The sequence below is a fragment of the Cuculus canorus genome, chromosome 6 (genome assembly GCF_017976375.1).
Source record: "Cuculus canorus isolate bCucCan1 chromosome 6, bCucCan1.pri, whole genome shotgun sequence".
NCBI lineage: Eukaryota > Metazoa > Chordata > Aves > Cuculiformes > Cuculidae > Cuculus > Cuculus canorus.
The window spans coordinates 27,059,124-27,073,372 of record NC_071406.1 but is presented as its reverse complement, the minus strand read 5'-3'; the positions used below and the strand labels follow the sequence as shown (position 1 = coordinate 27,073,372).

Here is a 14,249-nt window from a genome sequence, read left to right as displayed (position 1 = left end):
TTTCAACTGAAGTGGATTTGAAAGGACAGCTATAAAGGTTCTTTCATCTTCTTTCAAAGCATATTTCTTCTTATTGCTCTGGAGTGATGGGATCTTTAATTCTGGAAGATGATCAGAAGAACACTATACTACTTCTCAAGTGGTATGCAACTTAATTTCTGAGGACCTTGATTTAATGTGGAGGGGAGAAGGAAATAATCAGATGTGGTGTTTGTGCTCACTTTCCTAAGAACAGAAGAACAAGCAGGTGTGAAACTACTGAGAAGGTCTTGAGTCAGAACCGTTCTTTAATGGATGGGTGACATGTGCCTCTCTCAACACATATGTTCTAGTGGTTCTGATACTATTAAAAGAAAAACCTTGAAAACAACTGTTCAGAAAATGCCCTGACTCTTGCTTTGCATGCTGCTTTTAAGAGTATGGTGCTCTTATGTGGAAGCAATTAAATAATCAGCATTAGGCCTTAATAAAGAAAAATGCTTCTGGTTTTATGTCATGGTCATCTACAGCAGTAATGTTGCAATGCTTGGGATAAATACTACCAAATTTTGAATTAGGGAACAAGTGTGTGCGCTTGGAATGCTTCTCTTCAGGTGCACAAAATAATAGAAGGTATCATTAGTTCTGTCTTCTGATGTGTTTTTAATATTTTCATTATGTCAATTCAACAGCTTATAGGCATGAATACGTAAAGAATATATTTATATCTTTATTTTGGGCAGCTTGTAGCACTTGAAAAATACTGCCTGTTCTTGAAAAGCTGATATCTCTTGCTGTACTAGAACATTTAGTCTCATTGGGAGACACTGAGTAAACATGGGCTGCTTTAGTGTGTGTGAGAGGGAGACTGAGATTAGGTAGTTTGTTGTTTGGGAGGATTGAAATGTTCTTCAGTACTTGTTGCTCTTACAATGCAGAACTTTGCAGTGGGCTGCAGTGCTTTTTTTTAAGTGTGTGATTAACCTTCAGAGGTTTAAACTCAAGACATTCCACTTAAACAGCACCACAGTGGAAACAGGCAAGTCACAGATTTATAATGGAAGCTAAATTTTGATTCTAGTATGTGGCTTCTGTGTGAGAATAAGTTTGCTTCAGAAGAAAACTTGGCAGTTGGGTCTCTTTCCAAAATAATGTATCTGAGATAAGGCTCTTTCCCCTCCCGTCTTGTGCTGCAAAGTGGTGAGAAAAGCACTTAGGAGAGTGATGCTGTATTTATTTGTCTGATGATGCTCTGCTCTTTGAGCAGCTGAACCACAGACACATGGGCTCCTGCTTTAACTGACTTGAAGGGCTGTGTCTTTTCAGAGTGAAGGAGTGGTGTACACCGGGCAAGTACGGCTACGTGGGCGAAGCTGTATTGTGTACAGTTCTCATGAAGAGCATTTATTGTGCTAGTTACATGTCTACATTGCAGAGCACAGCTGGTATGGTGTGCTGTGTAGTGGCTTATATCCGATAGAGTTTTGCCAGTAGGAATTTATATCGGTGGTGAACAAACATCTCTTCTTCCTCCTGAGGTGAAAGGAGAAGGAGGGCAAAGGCGGTTGTGGTCAGGTTAAGCAGTTGCAGGAGGTTATCAGGCTGTCTTGGTAAAATTTGTCCAGCAATAGCTATAGATAGCGTTACTTGGATTGCAGATGGTGCGTTGGGGGAGTGGGGGGAAATGGCTCTACCTCCAGAGCACAGAATAGCAGCCTATAAGGAAGGAGAGTGTGTAAGAAAGGGATACAGGGGAGGAGGACAGGAAGGCAGGATGGCAGGATAGTATGAGAAGTGGGAAGAGGCCTTATTGTCCAAGATTTGAGTCTGAAGGGAGAAGATGAGCACTATCCTCCAGATATCATTGGGCTATGGATGGTGAAAGATTTCCCTGTTGCCTCATTTGTTTAACAATCATGGGTGTGAATGAGAAGTGACATCAGTTAACTGTATTTTAATTCCAGCTGTTCTTATGCTGCTGCATGTGGTAAATCTCTTAAACATCTGTAATACAATCCTTTTTCTTGCAGTTTGATTCAACCAGACTCTTCAACTACCACATTGTCTGCACGCCTTGGGTCTGTCCAGGAGGATGCAGGGAAATCACCGGCTAGGAACAGGTAAAATAATTATATCTCAGTATTCTCTGTTCTGGATGCACTTCTAGCATACTCTGCACTGTGAAGCCTGTATTTTGAGGCCTGTTTTTACTGAGCATGCTGTTTAATGTCTAAAATGGGACACCCCATTACCCGAATGGGTTAGGAAAGACCATTTATGTACAGGGTAGTTTACTGCTATAAGTGTATGATTCTATGAGTAAGTCTAATAGAGGTGATGGTGAAGAGGACAGAAAAGGAAGCTGAAGAAAAGGGAGTCACAGAGACTTGGTAATGGAAGGCAAAAACTGAGGTCGGAGGAGCAGAGGGGTAGTTTTTGGTTGTTTTGTGAGTTCCCTTTCCCCCCTGCCCCTCAAATCTACTTCCTCTGCTCTTGCAGTAAGTATAATCTTGTTTATGTTACCAGGCTTCATTAGGCAAAAATCCATCATAGGTCTTTATGCAACAGTGCTGGAATGAACTTGGATATGTGCACGAGAGCTTTAGTAGAAGTTGTGAGTGCTTGAGCTTAATCCCACTAAATAGGCTGGTGTTAGAAGAACAAGCAATTTTCCCTTCACAATGCTTTTGCTATGGTTCTGGTTACGTACTTCCATTAAACATAAATTGGGGAAATAGAGGTCAGGAATAGAGCGAGGATAATCCACATTTCAGTGTTGGAGTTGAAAGATATTCAGAGAGTTCTTTGCATTGGTGTTACAGGAATGCAGAATGTTTTGACATTTGGAGGGGTCTGTTTGGACTAATGAAAACTAGGGAGCTCAGCTGAGAGGGGTTATGGTGTGCCTTTTGGGGAATGGACTGCTTGGAGTCTTCATTTTCTGTGTGCTGGGAATGCTTAGGAGAAGATATACACTGACTGTGCAGCTGAGAACCAAAGATCTCACCTAGCGGGAGTGAAATACTGATGAATAAACTAGTACCAAAAATCAATTCTGCGCAAACATGGCTAGGAGTCTGGAGTTAAAGTTCAATGCTAAATAACTGAAGTGACGTCAAGAAATGTCCGAAACCTTGAGGATGCTCTCCTGCTTCCTGCTTGAATTGATGTTGTCTATTTTAAAAGGCCTTTGCTGTTTGCTCACACATGCAGTAGGAGAAGGGTTGTAAGCTGGACCTGACAGGCTCAGACTGCTCCTTCAAGATCAAATTTAACTCTCTGGCTATTCGTGGCTTTGACATAGTACTTACATGTCTCGACTTATATTTGAGAAGTAGTGATGAGGTATAACCTATCTCTGTCAAAATTCTGAACCTCTGGAAGCAAAGCTAAGCTTTCAGCTAAGCAACGCTAACCTTCAGATCTTCTCAATGCAGCTGTAGATGTTTATTTGAGGCAAGCTTGGTCATGCCTTTTTATAGATCAAGTGGAGTAAAGAAGATGCTGGTTGAATAATTTATTATTTATTTATTTATTATTCATTGTTTAGTTATTTTCCTTGTGAGTGAGGAATATGGTTTTTTTTTTCTTTAGACAAATTATTTATGGGTGGAAAAAATCCAGCGCAACAGTCAAATGTTGCAGGTGGAGGGATTCCGACTTCTCCTTTGTAAGCCCTCCTAAAGGATAGGGATTTTCATTGCATACAATAAAGTGCCAGGTGTAATTAGTGATGATAAAGAGACAGATATGAAATCTGGCTGTTCTAACTCTTGCTTAGTGCTTTTTTATACAAATTAAAAATCCTTGCTGCTTACAGGTAGGTGGCACAGTCAAAATAGCTATTGTGAAACAACTAGGAGGAATGCTTAATGACGAACTTTCATGTCGATCTCATCTTCCACCTAATGCTTTTTGTTAAGCTGCATAACTCTGCCAGTTCTAACTTTGAGAGCTTCTGAACAGTAGAATTCTGTTAGAGTTTTTAGTTTGCTTTGAATGCCTGACTATGACGGAGCTTTTCTTATCACCCCGTGGTGTATGTGGATGTAATGCCAATGTAGTTTCCTTTGATTCTGTGTAAATGACTAAAAAGGACCTAACTAAAACCCTTTAGCAGCTCAGTATTCCTGCTCAAGAGACAAGAGGAGGAAAAAGCAGTGGTTTTGGGACTGTTGTAACTTCAGTGCCTACTTCCTTGCAGTACAAAAGCTGAAATAGGGTAGCCTGGGCTCAGCGTCTCATCATTCATTGAGAATGCTTGGGAGTAATTAGAGTGCCTTTTAGCCAGTTAGCAAGCTCTGTCAAGTTATCCGAGTTTCATTCTGAAGACCTGAGGCTGGCAACAGTTCTTATCACTGAGACTGCTGCAAGCCTCTTGAGTCAGTTCAGCACTGGCATTTTGTGCTTCCCTGTTGCTGTATGCAGAAGCATTTCCCGTTCTCATGCCTTAGAGCACTGTTGGCGTTAATAGCTTACAGTTTATGCATTTTGCTGCTGCGTGATGAGAAGTTGCGCTCTGGTTATTCCAGAGGCTTTAGTCTAATTGTGGGGTATTGGAGCAGAGGGTATCTGGAACTTGTATTTGTATTTGTAGCTTTGCAATGATTATTGCAAAATGGTGTGTTTGTACTAGAGTGCGTAGCCAAGATTTCCCAACAGCTGGGCTGAGATCAGGTGGATGCTCCATATCACAGTACAAGGGAGATTGCCAGCTGGGGTGACCTCCAGCTTCAGCAAACAGTTTAGCTACTCTAGGGAATAGGTGCTCAAGCTTTGACTCTGCAGCCTGTCAGCCATATATTTTAAATGCGTTTAAAAAGAATTTTAAATGTGTCAGGGAGAGGGGGAATCTTTGCCCTGTTACAGGGATTCTGGTCTTGGTTGCCTTTGCTGGCATCTGTCTTGCCTCCAAACCTCTGGAGCTTCTAATTACCCAGCATCCCATCCCTTCCCTGGTGTAGTCAAATGCAGACATGTACGAATTGCTTTCTACAAAGACCTTCACAAAAGTTTGTATTTAACTTAGGTGTTCCAAAACTTTAAGCAGTAAGGTGTTACTGAGGAGAGTGAACAGTGACACAGGCTTGAGTTCCTTTTTAGCGTGCTACAAGACCAATGCCTGTTCTGATGGAGCACCATGCAATGAACGCTTACACTTCAATCCTTTTCTCTTCCACTACAGATCGTCCAGCATCACTAACCTGTCACTGGATCGGTCAGGTTCACCAATGGTGCCTGCTTATGAGACATCCGTCAGCCCCCAGGCCAGTCGTACACATATGAAGGCAGAGACCAGCGAGGATGAGCGCAAAATCCTTCTGGTACCTTTCAGGCTTCTGTTTGTTTTGCTCTGTGAAGGCATTGAAGTTTGCCTTTCTTGTGTCATGCACCAGGAGTATCTTGTGGCCTTTTAAAGCTCGTCTGAGCACTCTTATCTGTATCTCTCCTCCAGGTGGTGTAGACATGGAGCTTGTTAATGCTGCTTTGGACACTTGATCTTCCTGAAACAGATCATAGTCCAATATGGTGTTTGCATAAAGGTGTTTACAGTTTTAGTCTTGGGAAGTGTGTTACCCAGTGTGTAGCTGGTGTATGGTAGCTCCTTGTGGGTTAAACCTGTCATGGTTGCAGCTGTAACACAGTTATCTGATTCTGTGTTTCTCCAAATTCAGATTTTCCCCTTCATAGGCCATATAATTGGAAAATTTAAATGTCTGCTCCAAAGTGGTTTCACTATGGTTAATTAGTTCAAGCTATTACAGCCTATTGTGCCCCAGAAATAACTTTCTCCCTCCCCTTGTTTGCAGAATAAATATAAAGTTTTGTAGAAAGTTGTAGTGACGTAATTGTTCGAAGAAAAATCCATGTACAACAGCATTTTGTGTAATCCTATTATCCCCTCTCCATAGAGGCAGTGTTATAAATGGCAATTGCTGTAGAATGTTCGGTAGAAAATAGTGCCTTTTCTTTGAGGGGGAAATATTTCCAACAAAGGGGCAAAAAAGATGCAGAGAAAGGAAGAGTGTGTTTTTCACACATTAAAAGATTCAACTCCCGGTTGCCAATTTAAATTCAGGAAGGCTGATTTCTGTGTTGTCAGGTATTTGCCTTCTGTCAACAGAATGCATGCAAGTATTCCTGAGGGTGCAGAAACGCTGTAGTTCCTGTTCAGTTGCCCAGCTCCTTCCTAGGAGGCTCTGGAAATGGATAACCTTATGAGGGAGAAAAATATTTAAGGCATGGCTTTACAGCATCCTGCCCCATGTGTCTATGTTAATGCAGGAAAAATGAGATTTAAAATGCTATGAACGCAGCTTGGACCAAGGTGATGAAGCCCCAGTACACTTCAGCTTCACAGGGGTTAATTTTTTGTCTCTTTCCATCTTTGGGGGAGAACAAGGTTGGTAGTAGTGCTTCTGTTCCTGTAAGAGCAGAACATGCAGCGTCAATTAGTGTAGGATTTTCTGTCAATTCCCACTATTGTTTAATGCCCTTAGCATGTGGAATTGACTGCATATCAGGAGCTAATTTAAAGCTTAACATACTACATTCAGAAGACTAATGAACTTTGCTCATGGAATAAAAGGTGGAGGAGCATGTATGTATACAAGGGTGAGCACATGTACTAGAGGTCAAAATCCTGGAGTTGAAAGGTTTTACTGTGTTCTGCCCATTTGCCCAGTTTGCTGAATTCACCATGTGAGTTAAGGGTAAACTACAAGGCAACTGAACTGTGGAGTCGCCGGTTGCATCAAATCTTGTGGTACTATGACATGTTCCATTGCTGATCCATTTGACTCTATGCCTGGTATGGAAGGGGGGCTGCTGACACTGGCTTTAGGATATTACCCAGGACGGGCACTGATGGAAACAAAACCAGAAACAGTCCAGTAACAGAAGTGGAACAAAACTCTTGGATCTCAGGGCACTCTTGGGGAAGTGCGGCAATATGGATCTAGCAGTTAACTGGAAAGCTGAAACCAGTTAAAATTTAATTAAAGCTTTTTTTCTCTGTTACACAAAAATAGAAGAATGAGGCATTTCAGAAAGTGATCTGGGATGTCTCTTCTCTACCCCTTGGGGTCCTCTGTTACTCTCTCAAAATTATCCCAGGTCCCAGTTTCTACTTTGCAGCAATGGATTGTGCTGTGCCTTGCCAGGGCGCACTACGGGAAAGCAAAACGGGCCAGGAGCAGAGAGACAGCTCAGTTTGGGTGGAGCATAGCTTGCACAAGAGTTGGCACACATGCTTAACAGGCCCGAAAATAAGTTTGAGGTACAGGCTGAAGTATTCCGAATGGTGAGAGGAAGAAGATCCATGGATTAAAAAATGGTTAATAATGTTAGAAAGGGTACACACCTTTTTTGTATAGTTGTTAAAGCTAGCAGTGTCTAAAAAAGGCTTGAGACTATACAGTACATAAAGGAATCCTCATTAAGAAATGGAATCACAGAACTTGAATGTAGCAGTATGCATTGCTACGTCAAGTACTTGCTTTATATCTGGGCTAGATAATAGACTACTAGGCTTCACAAAGCCTAAAGTGAGCACAGATTATATAGAAAATCCCTCTTCCAAAAGATGAATTTTCGTTGTCCTTTATGTTTGCGCATACCACCTGAGTTTGAGAATAGGGTTCAAGAGGGCAGTAAGTGAGGATGTAAGCATCTTGCAGGCGGTACTAAATCTTGACACATTACAAATAGAACTTTCTTAACTCTGAGGGTACCCATTTTTTTTTTTCTTCCTTGTTCCCAACTTTATACAAACGAAGGATATAAGGAGCTGATCTTATGTCTTATTTGTGCCTTTGCATAGGTTATGCAGAACGTCTTAGATTTTATGCCCGTTTGTGGAGGGCTTTTGATCTAGAAGCTGATCTGAGGTTCCAGGTTGATGCTCTTGAAATCAGGGCTAATGTCAGACTAGTAACTAACTTGCACATCTCCCTGTCCAGGACTCAGTCCAGCTGAAAGATCTGTGGAAGAAAATCTGCCATCACAACAGTGGGATGGAGTTTCAAGACCATCGCTACTGGCTGCGGACGCATCCCAACTGCATTGTGGGAAAAGAGCTGGTCAACTGGCTCATCAGAAATGGGCACATAACCACAAGGTAACCCTGGTGCTTTGGAACAGCAGGTGTCTTTGTTTCTGTGGCAGAAGGTTTTGAGTTTTAGCTGATACAGGGTACCATAGACTGCAGAGATAGACCCCTTTGCAGGGAGATGAGAAAGAAAGAAAATTTAGGTCTTTTCTTTACTGCTTACCAAAGCAGGTAGGCTTCTGACTTCGTATTGCCGAAAACAACAGAGCAGAGGGGGCTATCTGATTTGGGAGCCACCATGATAGGCAGCTTGTGGCTGTCACTCAAACAGTTGGAGAACAGTGAGTGCATTACAAAGACTGTCCAGAAATGTTCACTGATACTCCAAAGGGCAAGCCTCCCCCTGGGCTCAGAGATCCCTTAGAGTGTTAGATAGCTAAATTTTTAATGGGGTGGCAGACTCTTAACGTTATAAGTGAGTATAAAGAATCTGGTGTATTTAACTATGTGAGAAGGGGATAAAACTGCATGGCTTTTAAGTGTAGATCAACATTCCTCACTCAGCAGAGATGGTTAATATGTATAACTCAAGCTAAGAATACTGGAGGAGCATAAACAATATGTCCTAATCTCCTGTTGGACACTTCAGCTGAGTTTAAAGTACTCATCGTCATCTAGCAATGGCATTTGTGACAATCTCTTCATCTAGCTCCATACTTGAACTATTACTCTTGACTGCCTCTCCACAGTATTTTAAATAGTGTCTGGTTAAACATGACAATGGGATACTGATGAATCAAACAGTCTGTGGCAAAAGATTCTTTCCTTTTCTAGCATGCTTGTATGAGAAGACATGTTTAGAACTAGACTTAAAAAAAAATCCTTATTATTACGCTTCCAGGGTCCAAGCCATTGCAATAGGACAAGCGTTGGTTGATGGACGCTGGTTAGAATGTGTCAGTCATCATGATCAGCTCTTCAGAGATGAGTATGCTCTCTACAGACCATTACAGGTAAAAGAAGTAAAAAAGCTAGGATTCTTGCTGGTTTTGGCTGCTAGCTACAATCTTTTCTAATCCTGTTCTCAGCAGCCATTGTATGTTTTCTAAATCTTCTCTCCTGTACAGAGAATTGAGGTCCAGGCCATTTTCCTTAGTGGTTGAAAGCCTGAGGAAGCTGCATTTGCCCAGAAAGCTTTGGGGCTTCCTCTGTGAGGGGCGAATTGTTAAACGTAGTGCTGCCTAAAGTGGAGGAAAAGGTCTCTAAGACCAGTACCTCTCATGGTGGACTTCTTCCACAAAGGCCTTGTAACAGCATGGTTTGTACTTGTGGCAGCTGTGCTGTCATGTGCAGAATCTAGCGTCAGTCTGCAATTACTGGTGACTGAGACACAATTGTGGTCTTCAGTTTCAAAATTCCTTCTTTACACACTTCCAGAGAGTGGATATTTTAGATATACAGTGTTGGATCTTCTTAGATATTTTATGGGTAACCTTATTCTGATCTCCAGTGCTGGCAGTAATGAAGAATCCAGTACTTTAGCCACATGATCCAAGATTTGGAGGGAGTCTTTGTCATATCTCCTAAATAGAACTGGCTGATTGAGGGGAAGGCAAGGAACCAGTGACCAGAGATGCTGTCCTACCATATTTCATTGCAGTCCGACTTGCTGAGGGGTAGGAGCCTTCATTGGCCTGAGTGATTGGTTTGGGTTTTTAACTTGAACAAGATATCTCTCTAAACTCTCTGTTACCTGAAGGCATTCAGTTGAGAGTCTTGCATATTCAATGGCTTCTCACAATAAAGAATGGTTCAGCTGTCCCATGGATCTCAATTAGAAAGCTTGCAGCCAATGGCATTTTATCTTGCTTGTGTGTTTCAGCTGGTGGCCACGGTCACATAGTCTTCCATTGAGATTGCTCTGGGCTTCATTTGGCGTCTCAGAATTAACTGTGTGGTCTCAGTTTGCTAGTAAAAGCTTGCCCTTAACTAGCAAGTGCTTGTGGTTCCCTGTTTGTAGCTATTTATAAGGCACTTAGTCAAAGTTAAAAGCCAGTTCTTGTTCTCATCAGCTGAAAGTGCTGTTTGATTGTATTTCTCCTGGACAAGAGTCAGGAGAAACAGTGTTGTTTACTTTGTTGCTTGCTGAACTCTCTGTAGCCAAAGGAGTGATAGTGAGAACTTCCTCTTGAGGTGACTGGAGGCATTAGAATGGCTGATGGAAATTCCTCAGATGCCCTCCAGGTTCTCTAACGCTCTAGCCAGGCTTTGTTTTGACACAGTAGCTCCAGCTAGAGCCTGACTGGTGAGTGAAACTCTTAGAGCTACTTTGGGCAGTCACAGGTTTGCTCCAGGAACTTACCATTAGCCTCCACCAAAAGCTGCATATGCTGGTTTCCGGGCAAAGGATAAATGCGTCACCCACCTCATCTGGGGATAGGAAGCCTTCAAAGCGGCTTAGCTGAATGTGTTGACAGAAAATGTGCGGTAGAATAAACTTGTCCTTTAATGCCACTTAGTCACAACTTGTGTGGAGGTTGGGAGTAGACAAAGAGTGAGCATGTGGGAACTGTAAAGAAATACTTGTTTCCTCTCCCAAAGAGTTTGTATGTTGTGCCGAGAGGGGTAGCTGTATGACTGACCTGGCTCAGCCCACTAAGAATACCCTCTGATTTTGAAAATGTTTGATCAGCATTTGTAGCAGGCTGCTTAATGTTTCAGCAGAGCTGCACTTTTAACACCTCTTTTCTTCCTTATCTTCTAGAGCACAGAGTTCTCTGAAACTCCATCTCCAGACAGTGACTCTGTGAACTCTGTAGAAGGTCACTCCGAGCCCTCCTGGTTCAAAGACATCAAGTTTGATGACAGTGACACAGAGCAGATTGCTGATGAAGGAGAAGATAACTTAGCTAGTGAGTTTCACCTGAGTCTTGTTCCCACTCTGCCTTCTCCCCTGCCATCCCCAGTCCTTCTGGGCATAGTAGTTTAACCATGTCTTGCTTCGTGTGTGTTTGTTTTGTGTGTGTGTGTGTGTGTGCATGGGGTTGTAAGGATCTAAGCAAACTATAACCGAGCTAGTCCTCCTGTTTCTTACAATGGATACGGTATTTTGGATTTAGTAGAACTGTTAAAGCTTCATACTTCTAATGGACAAGAAGCATGTAAATTGCTGCCCTCTGTTTCTCAGGCAGACTTTTGCTTGATTTGGGCTCTACAGTAATACACTAAAGAATGCCCACTATGTCAGCATGCACACATGAAGATAAGATTAGAACTTGGAAAATACTGTATTCCTGTAGTATTGCACACTGGCCTTTATGTATTAAAGACAATTTCTCTCCTCTATGGTACCCTCATGATACCCATTTGAACCCTTCTCCTCCCTGTATCTTCCCCCTTACCCAACACTAAAAGACTCCGCCAGCCCTAGCAAGCGCACTTCAGTCAGCAGCTTCCAGTCCACAATGGACAGTGATTCAGCCGCCTCCATCAGCCTGAACGTGGAGCTGGACAACGTGAACTTCCATATCAAGAAGCACTCCAAGTACCCACATGTGCCCCCTCACCCTGCCGACCAAAAAGGTATGAGGTAGTCACCAGCTGGAGTTGCACATGATGGAGAGCTGGGCCCTAATAATACTGACCTGTCTGGACACTACTTTTGTAGCTGTCTTACAGAGGGGGAAATATGATATTTAGCTGGTACTTAGTTGCAGTTTTGATGTGCTCACCTCTGAGGAAGCTCAGTAGACCTGTTGAAACGCCTTCTCTGCAGAGTGTGTAACTTCCCCTGTGACTTTCTCTTTGCAGTTGAAGCCAAGTCTCCTGCCCATACATGTTAGGGCAGATACACATGTGGCTAATTAGGGTGGAAAAATAGTCTGTGCATAAACCAGTTTGATATGTGCTTCTACAGTTTGAGATTAAACTGGAAAAGCAAGCAAGACAACAAGTAACAAACAAAGTTAGCTTGGAAGATCTCTGTGCTGATTTCTACTTGTACCTCTATAAGCTTACATTTAGCAGAAGAGTCTTACGGATGAGCAGTAATGCCTAATTTAATCCATATATGTAAAATTTGTTCAAAAGAGAACATCCACTTTAGCTAAACAGGAAGAAAAACACTCAAAGACTTCTTTTGAATTTTTTTTTTCTCCTAAATAAGTACTAAATTGAAAGACACTAAGCAAAATTCTTATGGAAAAAATAATGTGCCTGCCTATTGACAACTGCATTGTTTATATTGGACAAGGGCTGACTGAAACCAGGGCTTGCGACTGGCTTTGGTCTGGTACATTCTAGTTGCTTTACATGCTGGGTAGCAACTGAGATCTTTTCTCTGCTTCCTTACCTAGGGTTGTATCAGCTCTGTAGACTTCTGTCTTTGGCTGCTTCTAAGGAGTTTCTTAGTCTTAATTATTGTTTCACCCCACCCTTTCAATATTTTGAACTTTAAAAGATGATCCACTGATAAATAATTTTGAGTCCTTCTAATGAATTCATCCTTCTGTGAAGTCTAACGGGTCTCTTCCATTGTTGTGGATCAGAATGCAAGACTTTCCTTACGCTTACATACAGACTGCATTTTCTGAAGCTGCAAAATGGTCACTGAAGAGAGTGAGGGAGGAGAATGCGTTGCAGCAGACTTTAAAAGTATGTTAGACGTGAGAGAGTGAGGCATATTGAAGGGGGCATTTATCAGTGCCAATTGTAGTCATGTTTTGTTATTTGCTAAAAATATGTCTAGAAGAAGGGAAATGTAACTGCTTGTTTTTTTCCCCCAAAGAGAGAAGCAGAGCAGATTCAAATTCCAGTTGATGTCAGACGACTCAACAGTAGGGATGAGTTGTCAGCACTATTGACACCATCTTGTTATTGGTTCCTTTGGACTTGTTTCCAGCTCATGCCCTAATCAACGAAAAGCTAATGCATCTGCAGGGAAGAAAAGGTGTGGGGAGGGAGAATATATCAATGAGTTCCTTTTAGCAAGGGGTGATAATGGGTTAAGTGATCTTGAAACAGGCACAGGTGAGCTGCAATCTCCACACTTTACAGCTGTAGGAAGTTTATTAGTGTGTGTTGGCAGTAAAGCAGGCAGTAGTCAGTTTGGCTCTGGCTGGTGTTAAAGGACTTGTAGATTGATGGTCCTGGTTTCAGACGTATCTTGGTCCTTACCTCCTTATGTGAAAATCAGTACATGATGAAGGGGAAACGCAAGAGAGCCTACCTCTCTTGGAAACTGTTGACTAAATCGAGGCTTCTCATAGCCAGAAGTGAAGCTGTTGTGAGAAAGATTTTGATGATGAAGAGCTCAGAGGAGATCAGCAGAAAAGGCAAGTGAGGGGACTGAAAGGAGAGAGACTTATGCCTTTGAGTTATATATGTTGGCAGCACTTAGCTGTCATTGGTGAATCTCTGCCAGTGACTTGTTACCTGTTCCTGAAATGTGTGGCCTTTTAACGAGGTTGTTCTGTAGAAGTGCAATTCATAGGAGAAATCTGGGAACAATTCCTTTTAAGAGAATGTATGTCCCTGAGGTGAAAGTATTGGTAATATGTCCAGAACTGGGATAGAATGGAGGTGTGAGTCATTAGAACCTACCATGGAGAGGTAGGTATTATCTTGCCTTTTTTTGAAAAATCTGTGTCCTCTGCAAATCCAGAGGAGTTATCGTGCATCTCCAGAGCAAAGACTGAACCAGGGAGCAGCAAGTTAAAATGAATGACATCTTGAACAGCAAGAAGTGTTTCTTGGCAACAGGGGACTGAAATTTCATAGGATATTAGATGTTTTTTATTCAAAGCCTTCAAAAAATTAAAGGCATACTGCAGTGCCTAGAGTAGTGAAATGGATAGCTTATAAAATGGATAGCTTAAAACTTTGTTCTGGAAATACCAAAGTTGGAGTGTAAAAAATCTTCACCTCGTGTTCCTGATTTATCCTAGCTATATTCAACAGAAGATGCCATGTAGGATGTTAGAGTATCACGGTGATTAGACAGCTGAAACTGTATGGTTAAGCTATGTAAAATGAGACATGGTTGTTTTAAGAACAGAGTACTTTAGTCAATCAGTGACATAGTGTTTGCTGCTGTCAAGGACCACTGACTTCTCTGTGACTGTTATGGACACGTGTATTTGGCTTGATTTCTTTGGAATTGTCTTTTGTCCTTAGACTGCATGACAGTGACTTAATTTTCTTTGAAATAATGAAGTAAAAC

General features: G+C 42.0%; 1 protein-coding gene across 9 annotated transcripts in view; it reads left to right on the top strand.

Annotated features, from left to right (window-relative positions):
- PIKFYVE (phosphoinositide kinase, FYVE-type zinc finger containing) overlaps window positions 1–14,249 on the top strand; it is a 67,226-nt gene that overhangs the window by 15,860 nt on the left and 37,117 nt on the right. For 8 of the 9 annotated variants that reach the window (XR_008450513.1, XM_054070506.1, XM_054070507.1 and 5 more), the window contains 6 exons: window positions 2,010–2,099; window positions 5,165–5,303; window positions 7,941–8,098; window positions 8,931–9,042; window positions 10,794–10,941; window positions 11,444–11,611. Coding sequence is in view for 8 of the 9 variants with exons in the window: in XM_054070506.1 (XP_053926481.1) it covers window positions 2,010–2,099; window positions 5,165–5,303; window positions 7,941–8,098; window positions 8,931–9,042; window positions 10,794–10,941; window positions 11,444–11,611 (815 nt within the window). In the remaining variant the exon portion in view is untranslated. The remainder of the gene's footprint in view (window positions 1–2,009; window positions 2,100–5,164; window positions 5,304–7,940; window positions 8,099–8,930; window positions 9,043–10,793; window positions 10,942–11,443; window positions 11,612–14,249) is intronic. The other variant, XM_054070509.1, reaches the window with a different exon arrangement.